The 18,723-nt window shown below is 39.2% G+C and overlaps 4 protein-coding genes across 5 annotated transcripts; 3 read left to right on the top strand and 1 right to left on the bottom strand.

The window, feature by feature from the left end:
- The first annotated feature begins 767 nt into the window (after positions 1 to 767).
- On the top strand, positions 768 to 2,419 carry LOC113751048 (glycerol-3-phosphate 2-O-acyltransferase 6-like). Its single transcript, XM_027294895.1, has 2 exons — positions 768 to 1,400; positions 1,520 to 2,419. The coding sequence occupies exons 1-2, from the start codon at positions 768 to 770 to the stop codon at positions 2,417 to 2,419; spliced, it is 1,533 nt and encodes a 510-aa protein (XP_027150696.1).
- A 3,712-nt stretch (positions 2,420 to 6,131) lies between these two features.
- LOC113753043 (probable prolyl 4-hydroxylase 6) lies at positions 6,132 to 10,136 on the top strand. The gene is made up of 8 exons (XM_027297118.1): positions 6,132 to 6,437; positions 6,520 to 6,606; positions 6,838 to 6,895; positions 7,137 to 7,241; positions 8,861 to 8,918; positions 8,998 to 9,173; positions 9,267 to 9,330; positions 9,571 to 10,136. The coding sequence occupies exons 1-8, from the start codon at positions 6,331 to 6,333 to the stop codon at positions 9,867 to 9,869; spliced, it is 954 nt and encodes a 317-aa protein (XP_027152919.1). The 5' UTR covers positions 6,132 to 6,330; the 3' UTR covers positions 9,870 to 10,136.
- Positions 10,137 to 11,087: 951 nt separating this feature from the next.
- On the top strand, positions 11,088 to 12,691 carry LOC113754274 (transcription factor MYB35). The gene is made up of 3 exons (XM_027298654.1): positions 11,088 to 11,220; positions 11,318 to 11,447; positions 11,685 to 12,691. Exons 1-3 carry the CDS (start codon positions 11,088 to 11,090, stop codon positions 12,508 to 12,510), a joined length of 1,089 nt encoding a protein of 362 aa, XP_027154455.1. The 3' UTR covers positions 12,511 to 12,691.
- Positions 12,692 to 14,206: 1,515 nt separating this feature from the next.
- On the bottom strand, positions 14,207 to 18,256 carry LOC113751287. Of its 2 annotated transcripts, XM_027295237.1 has the most exons (10): positions 18,148 to 18,256; positions 17,839 to 18,027; positions 17,270 to 17,347; positions 16,686 to 17,150; positions 16,269 to 16,404; positions 15,923 to 16,085; positions 15,578 to 15,706; positions 15,197 to 15,391; positions 14,687 to 14,809; positions 14,207 to 14,602 (listed from the first exon to the last, which is right to left on the bottom strand). In XM_027295237.1, the coding sequence occupies exons 2-10, from the start codon at positions 18,017 to 18,019 to the stop codon at positions 14,510 to 14,512; spliced, it is 1,563 nt and encodes a 520-aa protein (XP_027151038.1). In that variant the 5' UTR covers positions 18,020 to 18,027; positions 18,148 to 18,256; the 3' UTR covers positions 14,207 to 14,509. The 2 variants fall into 2 exon arrangements, with proteins under 2 accessions (XP_027151038.1, XP_027151037.1); XM_027295236.1 differs by lacking the exon at positions 18,148 to 18,256 and having other exon boundaries at positions 17,839 to 18,092.
- Positions 18,257 to 18,723: the final 467 nt, after the last annotated feature.

Below are 18,723 nucleotides of genomic sequence, written 5' to 3' on the forward strand. Positions count from 1 at the left end.
AATCAAAGCCAACTTTAAAAACATATAAACTAATAGATATATAAAATTTCAGATGACATACTTGATATTATATCAAAACTTTATGAGTACTATAGAGATTTAAGGAGGGCAGCAGAGGCCCGTGCCCCCACCGTAGATCCGCCCCTGCTTTTTGCTGAGGGTTGCCAATTCAAATGCTCCTAATATTTACTAGTGGAAAAAATGTATTCACGATGTATTTTGCGCTATACAATCCTATTTATACAATCCTATACCTGTCAATTTTAAAAAATAATGCACTGGAGCGATGCTGAGTCGAATTCAGCAGGTCAAAACGTAGTGCTATATGCTAGTTGCTAAAATATGCAACTGATAGAATGAAGACCGAGTAAATATCATCCTCATAAACCACAGCATGCGCACCAACTCCGATCTCCTTGTCTATAGTAATTGTGAGAAGCAACAGGTGCCCAAATGTGTGAATTGGCCATATGGAACTAAGGTTTCATGCTCCATAATTTGAAAATGGCATCAATCTAAAGCTGGGACCAAAGCGAATTGACTTTCTCGTTAACTCCAAGGCACTCGAAAGCAGAACTTTGGAAATGTTGGCAGAATCATTGATCTCATAAACCACTAACTTGTCTCGTTATGAAATCAGATTGCACACTTTCTTGGCACCAGTATATATAACAGATCTCTGATAAAGTCCACCAGGTAGCAATTTCAGTGCTCAACAAATACAGATTAACCTGCCAAGGGAGCACATTAGTCCCTAGCAAATAGCAATGGCAATCGCAGATGCACAATCTCCTGATAAATTCCCAACCATAGATCAGTGTGAATCTAGCGGACGCGAAAATCATACCGTAGTTGCTGATCTCGATGGAACTTTACTCATAGGCAGTAGCTCATTTCCTTACTTTGCACTTGTAGCCTTTGAAGCTGGTGGAATACTTCGGCTTCTCTTCCTACTTCTGGTTTCTCCTATTGCTGCAATATTGTACTATTTCATCTCTGAGGCAGCAGGAATTCGCGTTCTAATATTCGCAACATTTGCTGGGATGAAGGTCTCAGATATCGAGTCCGTGGCACGTGCTGTCTTACCAAAATTTTATACCAGTGATTTACATCCAGAAACGTGGCGTGTCTTTTCATCATGCGGGAAAAGATGTGTACTAACAGCAAATCCTAGGATTATGGTTGAGGCCTCTCTCAAAGATTATTTAGGTGCAGATATGGTTTTTGGAACAGAGATATCAATCTGGAGGGGGAGAGCTACAGGACTTGTAAATGGTCCTGGAGTACTTGTTGGTAGAAACAAAGCTGAGGCCCTTCAGAAGGCCTTCGATGCTGCATCAGCTCCAGAAATTGGATTTGGAGACCGGAAGACCGATTTCCCATTCATGAAGCTGTGCAAGGTTTGTCCAATACGATCAACTGCTCTAAACAAACTGAGAAGCATCAATGATAAACCATGCATCAATTATACAATTCCTTATGTCTAACGCTCATAACATCAATGTTGACATCATCGCAGGAAAGCTATGTTGTCCCAAAAAAGCGTAAAGTCCAACCCGTGAGCCATGACCAGTTGCCTAAGCCAATAGTCTTCCATGATGGGCGGCTTGTCCAGAAACCGAGTCCTCTGATGGCACTGCTAACCATTCTCTGGATCCCAGTAGGCTTCCCCTTGGCCTGCTTGCGCGTTGCAGCCGGCGCACTCCTGCCAATGCCACTGGTCTATTATGCATTCAGGGCACTCGGAGTCCGGGTCAATATCAAAGGAATCCCACCTCCACCAGCCCAAAAATCAACAGGCCAGACGGGCGTCCTGTTTGTTTGCTCACATCGAACTCTTCTTGATCCAATCTTTCTCTCCACCGCACTTGGCCGTCCCATCCCAGCAGTCACATACTCTCTCTCGCGCCTCTCAGAAATCATAGCCCCAATCAAAACCGTCAGGCTTAACCGCGACCGCATTAAAGATGCCAAGATGATCAAGAACCTTTTAGAAGAAGGTGATTTGGCTATATGCCCGGAAGGGACAACATGCAGGGAACCGTTCTTACTAAGATTTTCAGCATTGTTTGCTGAATTAACTGACCACCTGGTGCCGGTGGCCATGAACAATAGAATGAGCATGTTTCATGGGACGACTGCTAGAGGGTGGAAAGGACTGGATCCTTTCTACTTCTTCATGAATCCGAGCCCTGTTTATGAAGTGACATTTTTGAACAAATTACCGCAAGAGCTGACCTGCGGTGCCGGGAAATCAAGCCATGATGTTGCTAATTATATACAAAGGATGATTGCCTCAACATTATCATACGAGTGTACCAGCTTCACCAGGAAGGATAAGTACACGGCATTGGCAGGAAACGATGGAACTGTCTCCGATAAACCTGCAATTGCAGCCAAAAACATCCTGGGCTGCTAGAACTGCAAATTGTACACAATATAATTTATAATACTGGTCATCTAATTCTCACAGAATATTATCAGCCAACCCCTGAAAATATATGTTTTACCGGAGAAATCATAGCACTGTAGCAGTATCAAACTTACAAATGGTAAATTGCTTATAGTAGAACAAAATACTTTGTACACTGCCTTTAGCAGATTACTGCGGTTGACATAACAGATTAATGGCTCTATTAACGTACCTTATAAATACTCAATCACGTAATAGCAGGTATATTTCATACTACGTCACTGGATTCATTGAATTATGCCAATGAAGCCGTGCTACTCTGTTGACATAACTTTCTTGATTTCATGTTACATACCGTCACAAAAGATATTTTATGAAGGGAGGAATTTCGAAGTTCGCAGCGTAGAAATCTATGGCGGATCGTCGGGACGACTTAGGCGAGTCTTTGACGGGATTCCTGGCCTTTAAGTGGGACTCGTGGATTTCTTCTAGATGATCCAACAGCTGAATAACTGCAGATATCATCCATCCTTACCGATCCCAATTATTTATTTGCTTCAAATGCGTTGAGTTTGCTAGGAAATTCGTCTTTTACTGAGAATGACGGCAAGGATCATAGTCATTTTAATTGGGTATGGAAAGTTAAGAGGAATTTTGAATGAAGACCAATAATGCCGTTTAAGCCATTTCTAGAAGGCATTGTTATTGTTTGTGCGGATGGATATTCTTGCAAATATTAGTCTAAATCTCCAATTAGGAGCTCCTACGCTATTTCTTGATTCTCCTGATGTTATCAAAATCTCGTCTTTCTTAGGAATAGATATCTCTGTTTTTTTTTTGGGGGTGGGGGAGTCTGATTACGAGCAGATATTAGGGACTGCACGTGTCATCAAATCAGAGCAATGTCTTAATGATTTCGCCTTCGGTTTTAACCCCAAGAAAAAAAAAAAAGAAGAATGATTAAAAGTTTACAATATTGTGTGAAGACAAAAAGAAAGAAATTACCCTCATACGAGTGTTTTACGTTAAATAATTCATGGATTACTCTTTATCATTCGAGAATATTGAGGGAAAAGAAGAGTTTGACAGAAACCAGAACTTGGATCCTACACCACAACTCACAAATAGATCAAATATTAGTTGATTTTTCCACCTCATTAGCTAGTTTTTAAGATAGATCCTTCCAAAATTCATCAATAATGTCATTTGGTATCAAAGCCGTCCATGAAATATTTGTTTGGATTGCTTGTTTCCGTCGGAAAATATTGTCGTTTTCCGTTATCACATTTCCCTATCACCTTTTTCCCTCACATATATCAAATCGCTACAGTAATTTGTCCATGAAAAATAACGAAAAATGCAATACAAACACAACCTTAATACATTTTAATTTTGTCCTCGACTGAGGTGGTATTGCGAACGCCATTTCAAATAGAATTTAGACTTGATCTTAAACAAATAGTACGTGACTGACGCAGAATGCTGATTTATGGGGGGCGAACAATCAAACAACGAGTAACAAAAAATTATCAAAACAAATGATACACACTAACCTAAAATCAAAGTCTTAAGATCAAAGTTTAATAGATGATAACTATACACTAAATATTTTTAATAATAAGAGACAAAAAATAAGGCAAATGATGAAAATTAACTCACAGACCAAGATCATATAAACATTAAATAAATTCAATAAATAGACATTAACCCTATACAAATTAACGCAAAAAATGCTAAAATACAAATTTAGAATAAGAACAATTGACAAATTAATAATCATAAAAAATCTAAATCACAAATTTCAAATAAGTGTATGTGTCTAAATAATGAATGATTATGAATCAAAATATAAAAGAATTGAAACATGGAGTTTTGGGGAGAGTGAATACTTGAAACAAGTTGAATGAACTTGGGGAAAGATCCATGCTTGTTCATTTAAGTGTTGGTGTTTGATTAATACATTAAGTCAATCACGTATAAATATAATTTTAAATGTGATTAAATTTTAAAAATATGATAAAATTTTTCTTTAGTTGTCAATTTTTTTTATTTCCTTACCTTAAGTAATGTAAAGATACACCAAATACATTAATATTATAATAATGAAATTTAGTATATATATAAGGAAACTAGAATGAGCTATTATAAAACACGTTTTTAGAAAAAAAAAATTAAAGAAGATAAACATGTTAATTAATATAAAAAAAACACTTGTTGAGGTGACAAAATGATAGAGTTCCAAATTTAAATCTAACACTCCATATTGAATTTTTAATATTATATTGATGTAAACAAATGAACAACATGATATTGATGTGGCCCTTACCAATCCCAAAGAGCCATCAGCCCTTTGCCTACCGGTCAAATTACCACTATATGTGACTGCCATATTGATATGAAGTTCTGTTGAGCTAACTCTTTCATTTTGTTTTAATTTTTATCCCATATAAATTTAGAGGACCATACATTTTTCACAAGATAAGACACCAAAAGAGATGGCAACGTTTTTTCTTTCGGAAGAAAAAAGAGATGGAGATTGGACCATAGGCATAGAAAGGCCCACAAATGGTACCTCCTATCGTCTACCTTTGGCTCTACTTGAATTTGTTGTTTTTATAACAAATTATATAATTTTTTGTTCGTGGATTACCCTAATAAACTCAAAAAATATACACAATCACAAGCTTACAAAAACATAAAAATAAATCTCACTATATTTTCTCCTCCTACTCACCACATACTACTACCCACTGTCGCCACCTTCCCTACCATCCTCCCTTCTCTTTTGACACCCTTTTTCTTTCTCCCTCTTTTCCTCCCTTTCCTTAACCTTTCCTCCTCCCCCTCATTCCTCTTCCTCTTTCTTCCCTTCCCTTTTCTCTCCTCTCATTTTCGACTTTTGCTAGAAAAAGGGTAGGGAAGTTTGGTAGCGGCAAGAAAGGAAGAAGGACATAGTTAGGGCGGGAAGAAAGGGGAGGGAAAGGAATGAGAGAGGAAGATGAAGAAGAAAGGAAAGAGGAGGAGAAGGAAGAGGGAGAGAAGAGAGGGGAGAGACGGCAGTGGCAGAGATAGGAGGGGAGATAGGAGTGGCAGAGAGGTGATGAGTAGTGTTGTGCGGTGATTTTTTTTTTCAATTTTTAACAATGCTTTAATAAATTTTTAAAATACCTCAAAAGTAATTATAGTAAAATTTTTTTTATATACAATGTTACTAGATAGCATTTCAAAAATACCTAATCCATGCAAAGGCATAAATTTTTGTTTTTTTCCCCTAGATTTTAGGTTTTATTTTCACTTTTCCCTTTTATTGGACCCACAACGTGTATGGTTTGGACACCTGTTCTTATTTGAATTGCTATTTTTTTTAATAAAAATTAAAGTTTTTTATATTTATTATTAATATATTTTTAATTATATATATTAAACCGCTATATTTTTTTAGCGGGCAATGCAAGAACCATCGAGAACTACTACTGATACCGTCGTGTTCTTTTAATTGCTACTACTACCTAGGAAAGGAATTTGACATAACGCGCTTTATTTCGCCAACCAAACCCCGAAACGGGTAGTGCACAATCCTGTGGGCAATCCGTTGAAATTCCAGAACCCCAAGTACAGTAGTAGAATAAAATGTTGCAAGACTAGTCGTATTTAACTCACTGCCACCAGTGGAGCGAGCTTTGACTTTAATCAAAAGTGTTCTGACGAGCAGGTCCATCCCTACAACATCCCACCCCCCCCGGTTGCCCCCGCCTTTTAAAAACTCCAGCTTCAGTTTTAACTCAATTCACCCATCTAAAGAGACGCTGACAATTAAAAAACAAAAAAAAAACCGATAATTTCCAGCTCCATTTTGGTGTATAAGTGTTAAAAATCCCATTTGGCAGGGTCAAGATTTAGGTTGAAACGCATTCTCGATGAAGTCTAGAGTTATTCCTTTGCTTCTGCTATGTTTGTTGTCGATTCCGTCGGATCTGTCTGTTTCCGCTGGCCAATTTTCCCGCTGGGGTGGTGGGACGAAATTGTAAGCATTTTCAGCCCGTTTTCAATTTGTTGCTCTTGGAGAGTGCAGATTGATCCCTGATGTTGTTTACTGTTTTTATCAGAAAAGGGTCGGCGGTAAAGCTGGCGACGGGTGCTTCATCGGCTCCGCTTGATCTGACCCGGGTTACCCAACTCTCTTGGAAGCCCAGGTTTGTTTTCTCCCGCCTCCGTGTATGCATGTTAGTGTATATATGTTTGTATATACAAGCCTTGCCATCCACATCAGATGCCGATCCTTGTTTCTGCTGCCCCCACACCCCCTCCCCCACCCAAAATGGTAAAAAGAGACAAGAAAAGAATAGAAGGCATAAGATTGTCCTTGCCGGCCGGTGTTCTTTTTTCTTTTGGCTGAACAATGATGATAATTTTGAAATCTGCAGGGCTTTTATATATAGGGGATTCTTAACAAATGAAGAGTGTGATCATATGATCAATCTGGTTGGTCTTTATCTCCTTTTGCTCTATTGCAACTTCTTTTAACAGTCCTGTGTTGAGTATTCATCTACCCATCGAAATTTGATCTTTCTGTGCGATTTGTCGTTCTTATTGGGTTCTTTTACTCGTGCATTTTGCTTTAGCTGTAAGTTTTCTGCCTAAAAGAAATGGGATCATTTATGAAATGTAAGATCCTTTAGGAAGAGAAATTGACTTCTGTTTGGTTGGCTGTGGTTTTGACTAGGCTAAGAATAAGATGGAGAAATCCATGGTGGCTGACAATGACTCTGGCAAGAGCATAGAGAGCGAAGTTCGAACAAGTTCTGGCATGTTCCTTAAGAAGCATCAGGTTAGCAAATTCCCGTTCTTTACTAGTTATCAGTCAGCTAGATATCGTCTGTAATGACCATTTGAGTCCCTTAACGTTCCCATTAGTGTGCAACAAACAGAAGGAATAAATTATCACAGTGCTTTTATCTTTCTGGTAGACTAATATCCGGAATATATTTTCTTTTGAAAGAATGTTGAGATATCGCTTCTTGGTTGCTGTTTCTTGTAGAAGGAATACCTGAATATTTTGTATCTAAATAATGTTAAGAGTTTCTCAGATCTTCTTCCTGACAATTGCAACGGCTATTTTTATGTTATAGTTACTAGCCATATCTGAGGTTTGAAGCATTTCCCGAAAATCTGCCTGGAAAAAAAATATATATATATATGCCTCTCCTATCTCCCTTGGCATTTCGTTTGATTAATCCTCCAGGATTGGAAGAACCTTTGAAAAGCTCTGCAGAATTCGAAACCTGAACCATCATGATCCTTGCAATACTTTTGGGAGAGAAAAGGAAGGGTGACAGGGGTCGGGCAAAGTTTTGGTTGAACTCCTGGCAAAAGGCAGAGTCCCAGCTATGTGTTTTGCTTTTCTTTGAACTAGTGTCATTGGTGCTGACTATTGTGGTGAATAGAATATGTTTGTGAATAATTCCAATGCTAACTTTATTGCATCAAAAAAGGCTGAACACGATTATATTTGTGTTCAAGTCAAGTATGACCCCGATGGTGGTTTTTCATGCAACTCTTGGCAAGCCCCGTGCACATGTTTTTTGAGTAGAGGGTCTGTGCCAGGCTGGTTTCTTGAAGCAACAAAAATTTCCCCTCTCAGTAGTCAAAGGGTGATAACCAGGTGCTCTATGAGCCAACCAATAAACCTAACACTTGGACCAACTATTCTGTGGCTCCACTTTACTATGCTGTGAATGCGCAGAGTCATATCTGGTTGCTTGAGCTTGTATTCCAAGTCATAATACAATATTTCACTTGTAGGTTGCCTTTGCTCTACAGTTTGTGGCAACTGATCTTGTAGATGATGGATTAGATCTGTGCTTGCCACATCTTCTTGATTGCTCTGAAGCTTCTTGCTTTGAGCATCTTTAACAATTTATTAATCTTGCTTGTGTAATTCTTTTTCCTAATTAATGGACAAACATGGAGGAATTCTATAGTCAGCCATCTATTTTTGCCTTCATTTCATTGTGTCAAAACTCTTCCCTGCTGATGTTTTTGTCCTAAAGAGCATCCTGAGGTAGCAGTATCATTAGCTCTTAGCTGCATTTCGCGCTATTTCAGTTTTCTTCTTGCTTTTTGTGATAGGACTATTGAGCATTAAAGCCCAAGGTTGTGTTATAGCTGGATGCTGTCCTGATAAATTGTTTATTTTCATCCCAAAAGTCCCTACTGTTGTACCATTTTGTGTGGTGATTTTGCTGTTATGATGCAAGAAGTTGCAAGTTTGGTTGGTCTAATATATATAAGTTAATGAATGTTTAAATTGAATTTGTTGCATCTTTTAACATGTTTGTTACAGAAAATACCTTTTCCTTAACAGTTATTACTTTACTAGTGTATTAAACTAACTAGTTCATCATTGAAACTAAAGATCTAATGGAATTTTTCTCCTATTTTAATAAGGATGACATTGTTGCTGGTGTCGAGGCTAAGATTGCTTCTTGGACATTCCTTCCTGTAGGTAATTTGCTTCTTTTTTGCAATTATTTACTATTAGTTGAAAAGGAAGAAATCTCATTGTTAGTCGAATTTGTATACAGAGAATGGGGAAGCTATGCAAATACTACATTATGAGCATGGACAAAAGTATGAGCCACATTTTGATTATTTTCATGACAAGGAAAATCAGAAATTGGGTGGTCATAGAGTAGCAACCGTGCTTATGTATTTATCTGATGTTGCGAAAGGTGGCGAAACAGTTTTCCCTAGTTCAGAGGTAATGAACTGTTGGATGGTTTACCTGTTTTATCTGTTTCTCTAGTTATTTTTTGATAGCAATGTCCTTGAGTCTGTCTGTCAAACTTTTCAGAAAAAGGAAACTCAACCAAAGGGTGATGATGATTGGTCTGATTGTGCTAAAAATGGCTATGCTGGTAAGGACAATGTTAAATATCTGGAAATTATTGGTAGATTTGTTGCATCCAATTAGTATGTAGTGTGTTCTCATATCCCAAATAGCTACTTGAAAAAGGGAAAAGGGCACAGATTCTATCATATCTACATTATATTTGGTTTTCGAGTTATATATTTCAAGAATAGAGTTGTCCAATAGGTATCATGTATGCACATGTTCACATTCACGAGTATTAACATCTGAACGTCTTTCTTTGCAGTAAAACCCAGGAAGGGTGATGCACTGCTGTTTTTCAGTTTACATCCTGATGCTACGACTGACCCTTTGAGCTTGCATGGGAGCTGTCCTGTCATTGAAGGTGAGAAGTGGTCTGCTACAAAATGGATTCATGTAAGGTCTTTTGATGCGCTGTCTACTAGTGAAGATTGTGTTGATAAGGATCCAAATTGCCCTCACTGGGCTGCTTCAGGTGAATGTGAGAAGAATCCTCTATATATGGTGGGCTCTGAGGAGGCTGTTGGTTATTGTAGAAAGAGCTGTAAGATTTGCTCATCTTAGAATCTGAAGCCCAAAATCATTAGAGGTATTTATAGATCAACCCCATCCTTGGGTTGTATATAACATTCGGATATCTCCATGGATCGGATTGACCATTTGAAAAAGTAGTGTCGTTTTTGTCTTGAGGTGTGGGTACTGGAGTTACTGAACAAGAAGAGGCAGTCAAACTTGTTCCCTTAACTGTTTCAGACTTACCCCATTTGTCATATACAGAAGCATCTTCTTCTATAGTGAATTGAAATAGGTTTTTGTTGTTGCCTCCTTTTTCACTATGCTTTTGATACTTAACTGGTACTATGGCGCTTTTCTTTGTTGTGGGATGTTGCACGCCAAACTCAGTTCATCCTGTGAGGCCCGAAGTGCACAACTTTAGGAGCCTAAGGTTGTTTGAAGTGAATCTGTAGTTGTTTGGGTTGATCTTTGGGTCCCCACACGCGCTTCCCTCTCTTGCTCTTCTCTTTTTTTTTTGGGTTCTATTGTCACAATCTACACCTATTCTTACTCCTATTCTAATTTATACTATGGGGGGATTGAATCATAATCGGATCATATGATAAGGTTTGACCTTTGACCTCACACTTCACAAGGATATGTGGTGGCCAACTATTCTAGGGGAGGGTAGTTGGTTTTTCCCTCTCTTGTTCTTGCTGTATGGCTTTAGCACGTTTGATTTCCTAGCTGAATGAAGCACGGGAAAATGTGAAAACTCGAAAATGCGAGATTTACAAGTTCACCTTCTTCGGAGTTCAGAATCAGACGCCTGAATGATGTCAGGTTTAAACCAGTAGATGTTCTGCTACCAGAAACTAATGTGACACCAAATGAAATGGAATAGGAACATCATTTTTAGGCTTATTGAATCATCCTATTAAACCCAGAACGAGGGTTTGTAATATGCGAGCCACGCTGATTTGAGAGAGAGAGAGAGATGGAGGGAGAAGGGGAGCGTGCGTGAAGAGAGGGAGGGGGGATGTGAGCATTGTTTTTCATGTCACGTCAAACTGTTTTGATGGAGAAAATCATGCATTTGTTGTTAAATGGGGAGCCCTGTTTGCATGCATTTCATGCCCCCTTAATTGTTAAATGCTCGTCTGGAAACGTACTCTTGGAAGCTGTATAATTGCATCACCATTTCATTAATTAAAGATCTTAAATCCCACCATTTCCTCTCTCTAATCTCTGGACTCGCATAGCATACACATACCTGTCTATGCCCTGATGGGAAGACCTCCCTGCTGTGATAAAGCAAATGTGAAAAGAGGCCCTTGGACGCCTGAGGAAGATGCAAAGATTCTTGCGTACGTATCTCGCCATGGTATTGGCAACTGGACTTTGGTTCCTCAGAAAGCGGGTAAATGTGCTTTCACGAACACTTTTTTTTTTTTTTTTAAATAGTCAACATTAACTGTCCATATATTTACTGTGTTTGGATGAGTTTCATTTCAAAGGGCTCAACAGATGTGGGAAGAGTTGTAGGCTCAGATGGACAAATTATCTGCGGCCTGACCTAAAGCATGACAATTTCACGCCTGAAGAAGAAGAATGCATTCTTGAACTTCACAGAACTATAGGTAGCAGGCAAGTTTCCATCTTTTTAAATTGCGAAAAATGGAGAGCACGTTTGGCTGCTTCTGTTGCTAATTGTCGTGCAAAAATTTAGGCTTAGAAAACTCAATGTGAAGTGTCGAAATTTGTAAGAAACACAGAAAGGAATGATTTCTGCTTCTCCATATAGATAACTGCCGACATCGCTGAAGAAGGCATTAAAAAGGCGTACGAGATCTCACTTTGAAACCCAATGCTTCCGTGTTGTAGGTGGTCTTGGATAGCAAAGCAGCTGCCTGGGAGAACCGACAACGATGTGAAGAACTACTGGAACACCAAGCTGAAGAAAAAGCTCTTCAACATGGGCATAGATCCAGTAACACATAAGCCTTTCTCTCAGATTTTTACTGAGTTTGGAAAACTTGGTAATCTCCCGAGCACAATAAACCAGAATGCACTTCTTAACACTGAACCAAGAATAAAACCAGAACCCCTTTTACTTCCTCAGAAATTTCCAAATGCCAACAACCTCCAAATCATTGAGCCATATGGTCGGACCCTTTCTGGCAACTTTTTAGGTCAGGCAGCATCACAGTTACAAATCAACGGCCAAGAAACTTTAATTCTGCCACATTTACTCGGTGGAATCTCCCCTTCAACTTCATCTCCATCATCTTCGAGCAGCGTCATGAATTTTGGCTCCCAGTCTTTTCCTTGTGAACCACCTCAGCTTCAAAAATCACCCTCTTCTCCTTCTAATTGGAATGAAACAATCCTTGTTGACCCTTTTCCTTCCGCGGGTATAGAACAAAATGAAGAAGATTACAAAATCCGAGGGATTTCCTCACCGGATGATATTTCTTCGGCAGTGGTGCAGGAAGAGACGCCCCTGCATGCTGCTACCAGCATAATTGAAAACGAAGTAAATGACAAGGCTGGCGTGTCCTGTTATGGGCTAAAACCTGAACCAGAAGCAATGCGCTATATGGAATCTTCTTCATCTGCTGCTGATTCATTCTTGGAGTCCATTCTGGCTAGTGACAGCCAGATGCAGCTGGAATTTCCTGAGCTTTTGGATGGATTCTGTGATTACTGACTCTGAAAATTCCCTAAAATGAAGAAGTTACTAGAATAAATGTTGACTTGCAGATGACCAAGGAACTCTGAGATTCCGTGGAATTAGTCGAGCGAGAGGGCAAATGTTTCAAAAGATCGCGCATTTCATGCATACTCCAATCGATCTCTTTTTGTAGTCTTTTCTAATCTCTTGGAATTTCGTGCATTCATTCATCGGAAACAAAGGCTGCTACAATTTTCCCACGTAATTAATTCCCTTCCAGTTCCAGACTCGAGAAGCACCTATGGTTCCATCTCCTGATAGGTTTACATTACAAGCCATCTTTTTCATGACGTTCGCTTGAAGTAAAATGGAGTATGTAATAAGACCACTTGATTTAATTAATATCACCATAAATCAACGAATTCTCCACCAAGGACTCGATAGATAATTTAAGCATGATGTGGTACCCGAAGCCGAAGGGACTACCTACATACACCGCACATGCATGCGAACGAAACAAAACAAGGCTGCCCTAAGCCTTGCTGCTACTAGTCAATGACAAACTCCAACCGCACTGCCAACCGTAAGATGGAAAGACAAAATAAGCCTTGTGCATAAAACCGTTTTCATAGTTTAAGATAGATAGGTTATACAATAGTTGTCGTCTCCGAAAATAAATAAATAAAAATCGTTTTTATAGTTAGTTAACAAGAAAAATGCCAAAAAAAAAACATTTATCATGATATAATAAGCCCCTTCTACAGGAGGGAAAAAAGAGAGAGAGAGAGAGGCGCACACACACACACAACCAAAGAGAGATATTGTGTGTGGATAAGCCAAAGTCCATTGATTAATCCATGAGTACATTGCAGAGATCATCCTATTCATTTCGGCGACAAGGATCATCAGGCCGCATTTGGGACAACAGGCTCGCCGGGCGAGAGATAAAGGTGGGTTGTGAGCCGGAGGCTAATGGGACTGATCATGAAAAGGTTCAACAGAACAGATCCATCCACAACCACATTGATGGTAACTCACGCCCTGCCCTTTTCGCCGATATGACGGCCGCACCCAAAGCAAATAAGGTTCGAAAGTGTTCTATTGGTGCCATCTTCGGCTCATGCGCGCGGCCTTCTGGTGCATCCTAGCACTTCTTCTTTTTTTTTTTTCCTAAATTATGAGTGTTTGTCCTAAATGGAATATCTCAGCATTCAATCTTTTTTCTGAATCATTTACAGGAATGATAGGTTGATTTTCCAGATTGCTACTAACCCCTTATCCTTCTCTGTTATTCGGTGCATGGTTGAATTCTTGCTCGTCAAATGAATCTCTTATCTTATCTGGGTTACCAATCAGCCATATGTTGATTTTTCCCCGTCATTAAGACTTTCTTTTCTGTATTTTCCTCCAAATTAGTCACCTCACCACGCTCTTGGTGATGCATGTAACACAAAGATGGGGGTTTACTGTCATGTTTTCCGTTCATTCAAGAGCAATTTAGTCGATAAGAAGCATTATTATGTCATAAACAACAATATAGCGCATAGCCGGAGATCAGATTCTTCTTCTGCCTGAATTTTCTTCTAATCTTTTCTCCGATTCACCCGCATTAGGTCATCGCCATTGAAACCAAGAAGCCACCAATTATTTTCCGGTTCTGCAACAAGTTATGCTTGCCCTGTAATTAGCTAAACCATCAAATTTTTCTCCACCATTTGATGATCCCTAAAGCTTTATTCAAGACAGGGCGCCAAAAATTCATTTCGTCTTGGCTACATAGCACATAACCAGTAAATGATAGCCTTTGAAGCAATTTGGAATATTCTGGATAACAGTACCAATCATGAATCGACAACAGCTTTTGCGTTAACCAAAATTTGATGAATTCTTTTCTTATTCACTGCATTCGAATTTATGCTTTATCTGTACACTCAAATCAGTAACCTGTTCAAATGATAGCCTTGAGGGCTGTAAAGCTGGCTCAGGGTATGGTTCTTCCCCTCACTAAATTGCAGCTTTGGTTGGCTCTGTTAAGTCAGACGCTCAGTTGGTTGTAATTACTATAACAGATTTTATCTAACCGCACACAACATAGTATACGCTCAGGTAAATCATCAGCCTTGTTACCCTGCATCAAGTTTTCACAATTTTAAGAATGTCAGCTATGGACCCAAAGAGCACATTCTGGCTTGCAAAGGATTGTAGAGGCTACCTGAATTGTTAGACCAAAATCAAAAACACACTGCTTCAGTCTGTCATGAAATGCTTCAAAACCCTTTCTTGCAATGTAGCTAAACCTGTGTATGTCCAAATCAATCTCAAAGTAGTTTTCTCCCTGAAACAATTTGCAAAGCCAATTACTTCAGTTAGAATACATGGATGACTTGCATTGTACTTTCCTTAGTAGCTGCTCTGCGACTAAAATGTTTTTATTTAGTATGAGCGAAAGCATCAAGACGGAGCAAAAGAGTCAACAGCATTTTTTTTTTTTTACAGCAAGAGGATCACGAATTGAAATTTTATAAAATAAATCATTGTTTAACACCTAAAAAGGAGACCATTAGGATAATCTATGTTAAATCTGTAAAGACATGCTAAATGGAACAGTACAGCAGATCCAAATTTTCACTTCTAGGACCAGAATATGAATTGCATTGTCTAGGAAGCAGAACAACAAGATGACTGTATCAAGTGTCATAGAGCTTTTTAAGATAATCCTTACCAAGTAGAATTCATGTTGAGGACGTGAAAGAACAGGCTTTTCATTGTAGGTGATCATGAGCTTCTTTTCAGCCACACCCAAGTTAAGATCTTCCATGTTCACCAGTCGGCCCAAAATCTTCAATCTTTCCCTAAATGGCGCATTTGTGTCCAGAGGAAAGCTTTTGATTTTCTCAACTTCACCATCAATTATCCTCTATACCACAAAAGACCAATTAACAAGAAGATCAGGTTCTTTATTTTTGGTATAACAAATGGAATGATGCAGCAAAAACAATCAATTTCTAGACAAAAGGAATCATTAGAACTGCCAAATTGTTGCCATACTCAAAGAAATAAATGGCAAAATCCAGCTGCACGAAGCTAAGTTCATCCAACTTACCCTGATATTTTCTTGGAATTGAACCGGAAGTTCCTTCGAGTAATTCTCAGAAATCTTGAAGTAGAAAACCAAATTCATGCCTTCTCCATCACATTCACTTGAAAAAATAGTTGCAGGGTACAGTGGTATCTGCGAAAGTTCAAATTAAAAAGGCAGAGAAATGTCAGATTGAGATAATATTCCATGCCAACTCAAAACACTTTCTTCCACACAAATAGGAAAAGTAAAACCACAGTTATACAGAATAAGAATGTGTATGGAAATTCCGAGCAGCCAACATTTACTTCAATATTCCAATTTGCAGAGAACTACTTCAACAACCACAAGTACAAAGGAAATACATACCTGAAGATTTACAACAAGAATTGGAGGAACTTCCCCAGCTAAATCAATTGAAGGAAGTTCCACAAAACGTGCAATATGATCAATTTTCCGTGGAGACAAAAATACATCGACACCAAAAGGATGAAATGCTGCATAGTTTGCAGCGTATTCTTTCTTTTTATCCCTGTGAAAGAATTAGGTCAGGCAGACACATCAACTAACCATAATAGATATACCAGAATAAAGGAGCTGAAATCGGTTAAGAAATCCAAAGTTTGTTAGACCTTGCAATGAAAGTTACCATACTTGTGCAAGTTCAGTTATCTGGAATGTTAAATTGTTGAGTCTGAAAATCAGGTGCTCTTACCTCATAAAATTCTGTCCACGAACTCTAAAAGTATTGGGAGCAACCTCTGACCAGCATTCGGAAATTCTTTTCTCAGCTGTGCAATGCGGAACCTGAGAACCAGCTAAAGGTCTTTGAACAGTAGCCCTTGGCGACACTGAAATAATAAAGTGGAAATTAGGCTTACTAAGTCAAACAAGACCACTTACAAAGCAACAAAGCATACAGGAGCCGTGTTGGGAGAGGTGGATATCAGGGCAGAAGTCATCAAGGTGCTTGTAAATACTTAAACACTGGATTGGCCATAGGAAACTACAAGATTTGCTCATCATTTTACAACCTACGAGGATTCTTAGTAAATTTTTTCCTGTAGGGAAATAGACAGTGACAGTGCTAACTCCTGACTAAGGATGAGAAAGTGTTGACAATAATACTTACATAAAGCAGAACTAGCTTGTCCTTCTCGGCGTTTAAATGAAAGCTTAAAAGATGATCTTTTCTTGAAATTTGTTGAATGAGGGGCTAATGACTTTGCCGTCTTCTCTTCTCGGGAGGTAGAACAAACAAGGCAAGGCAGACAGTTATGAGCTTGAGGTCCACAATTGTGCAACTTTGCCGTTTCACTTTTTACAGCACTTCTATCCACGGAATGAGAAGAGACTATATCAAAATGAGCTTGATCCTTTGCCTGCTCCTGATGATCATCAGCTTGCAGCTGAGCATTGTTCATATTCCCTTCTCGAGCAGAATCTTCTTTAGCCGTATTAGCTTCCAAGTTGCTGGATGATGTCCCACTTGGCTTCACTTCAGGGTCAGAGGGATAAGCCACGTTAAAATGCCTGTTGTCAGAATATCTTGGAGTAACAACGTCTGACGAGGATCCACTTTCAATTTGAGACATATCTGCAGCTCAGGGAAGTCATACATAACAGAAATTAGAAATCCAACAGGTTGATTGCTGGAAAACTAGAAATCACACCGTCAAATTGATACTCATTTCCAAAAACGTTCAAGGAAATTACCATCTTGAACACTATAAAAATCATCATCACCATCAGAATCATTCACTGTGTCTGGATCAAACCAAGCCTCAGATTTTCCTGCCAAGCGCAGAAGGACCAAAATAAGCACATGCAAAGTACAACACTCAGAACTTGAGAAGGGACATAGAGAAGGTCAGTTAACAGACAACAAACAGCGAAAAGCGACTGCATATCAGCAAGTCCTTTTTACAATGTAGAAAACCATTATACCCGAATAATGATCAGGAGAACTAAAGATAACCTAAAAGTCCAAAAAGGGGGGGGGGGGGGGGGCGCGGGGAGATAATGCTATGTGAAGATATATTAAATAGTTGCTCAGCAGAACGCTATGCTTTCAATATCCAGTTCCTCGTCAATCCAGGACAAGATTAGTTAAAGTAGCCCAATGCATAGAAGCAAGGCAGATTAATGTCGATAATCTTGTCTTTCACCAGCCCCAGCTCTAATTCAAAGAAAGAAAAAGACACGCAGCTACTACCGACCATGATTCTGACTTCACACAATGTGAAGGAAAAAAAAAAAAGAAAAAGGGGAAATAGATTTGGTACCTTGGTATGTGGGATTGCGGTGAGGAAGATCCGTAGAATGAGAAGGTTCAACCTTGCTGAGCTTGTTTGAAAGAGATTGAGTCTTGGTTCTTCTCCTTGGCCTCCCAATCCGACGACCCTTTCTTCTAAGATTCAATCCACCCACTAAACACTTGCAGGGTTTGGATCCGCAAGCTCCCATTCTGTAATCTGTCCGGAGAGACAACCGATCAACAAAAAATGGAAACCAGGACAATACCCTTCCCACTTCCCACCCCACTATCTATTAAGTAGAAATTATCTCTGACTATATACGTGCTAGATACTTACTACTAGTTCCGGATTTTCTCAATTCCTGTACCAAACACTGAAGGGTTATGTTTTTTTTTTTTTTTTTTGAAGGAACTGAAGGGTAAAGTTAAACAACAACTCGTTAATTTTGGGGACAAGCCGACAACTTTATAATGATCATCATAGTCCCATAGTTGTCTGATACAAATACACTTGTACCAGTAGGGCCTAATTATTGATTAAGCCAGATTTTTGGCTTTGATTGGTCAACGAATTCGAAGGACATGGAAGACTTGGGTAGTTAGCATGGCAATAAGCGTACGCAGCTTCTTCCAGGCTGGCGGAGTAGGCTTCCGGCTCCCATTTTTTGTCACTGCCATTGCCACGTGGATGCAGTTGAAAACGGAATATGGTACACACCACACACTGCACTACACATTGGTTAAGATGTAAAGATCACGCGCAGATGGATTTACGGATATTCGCCCTGGACACGGCAGCCGCCCAATGCGCGTAAAGGTGTCCTCATACTGGTGGAGAGCGTGAGGTGAGGAAAAGAGAAGAGAGTATAGTGGGAACAGGAACTGCGTGACGCGTCGATTGACGGATTGAGTT

Source organism: Coffea eugenioides, chromosome 11, assembly GCF_003713205.1.
Source record: "Coffea eugenioides isolate CCC68of chromosome 11, Ceug_1.0, whole genome shotgun sequence".
In the NCBI taxonomy this organism is placed as follows: domain Eukaryota; kingdom Viridiplantae; phylum Streptophyta; class Magnoliopsida; order Gentianales; family Rubiaceae; genus Coffea; species Coffea eugenioides.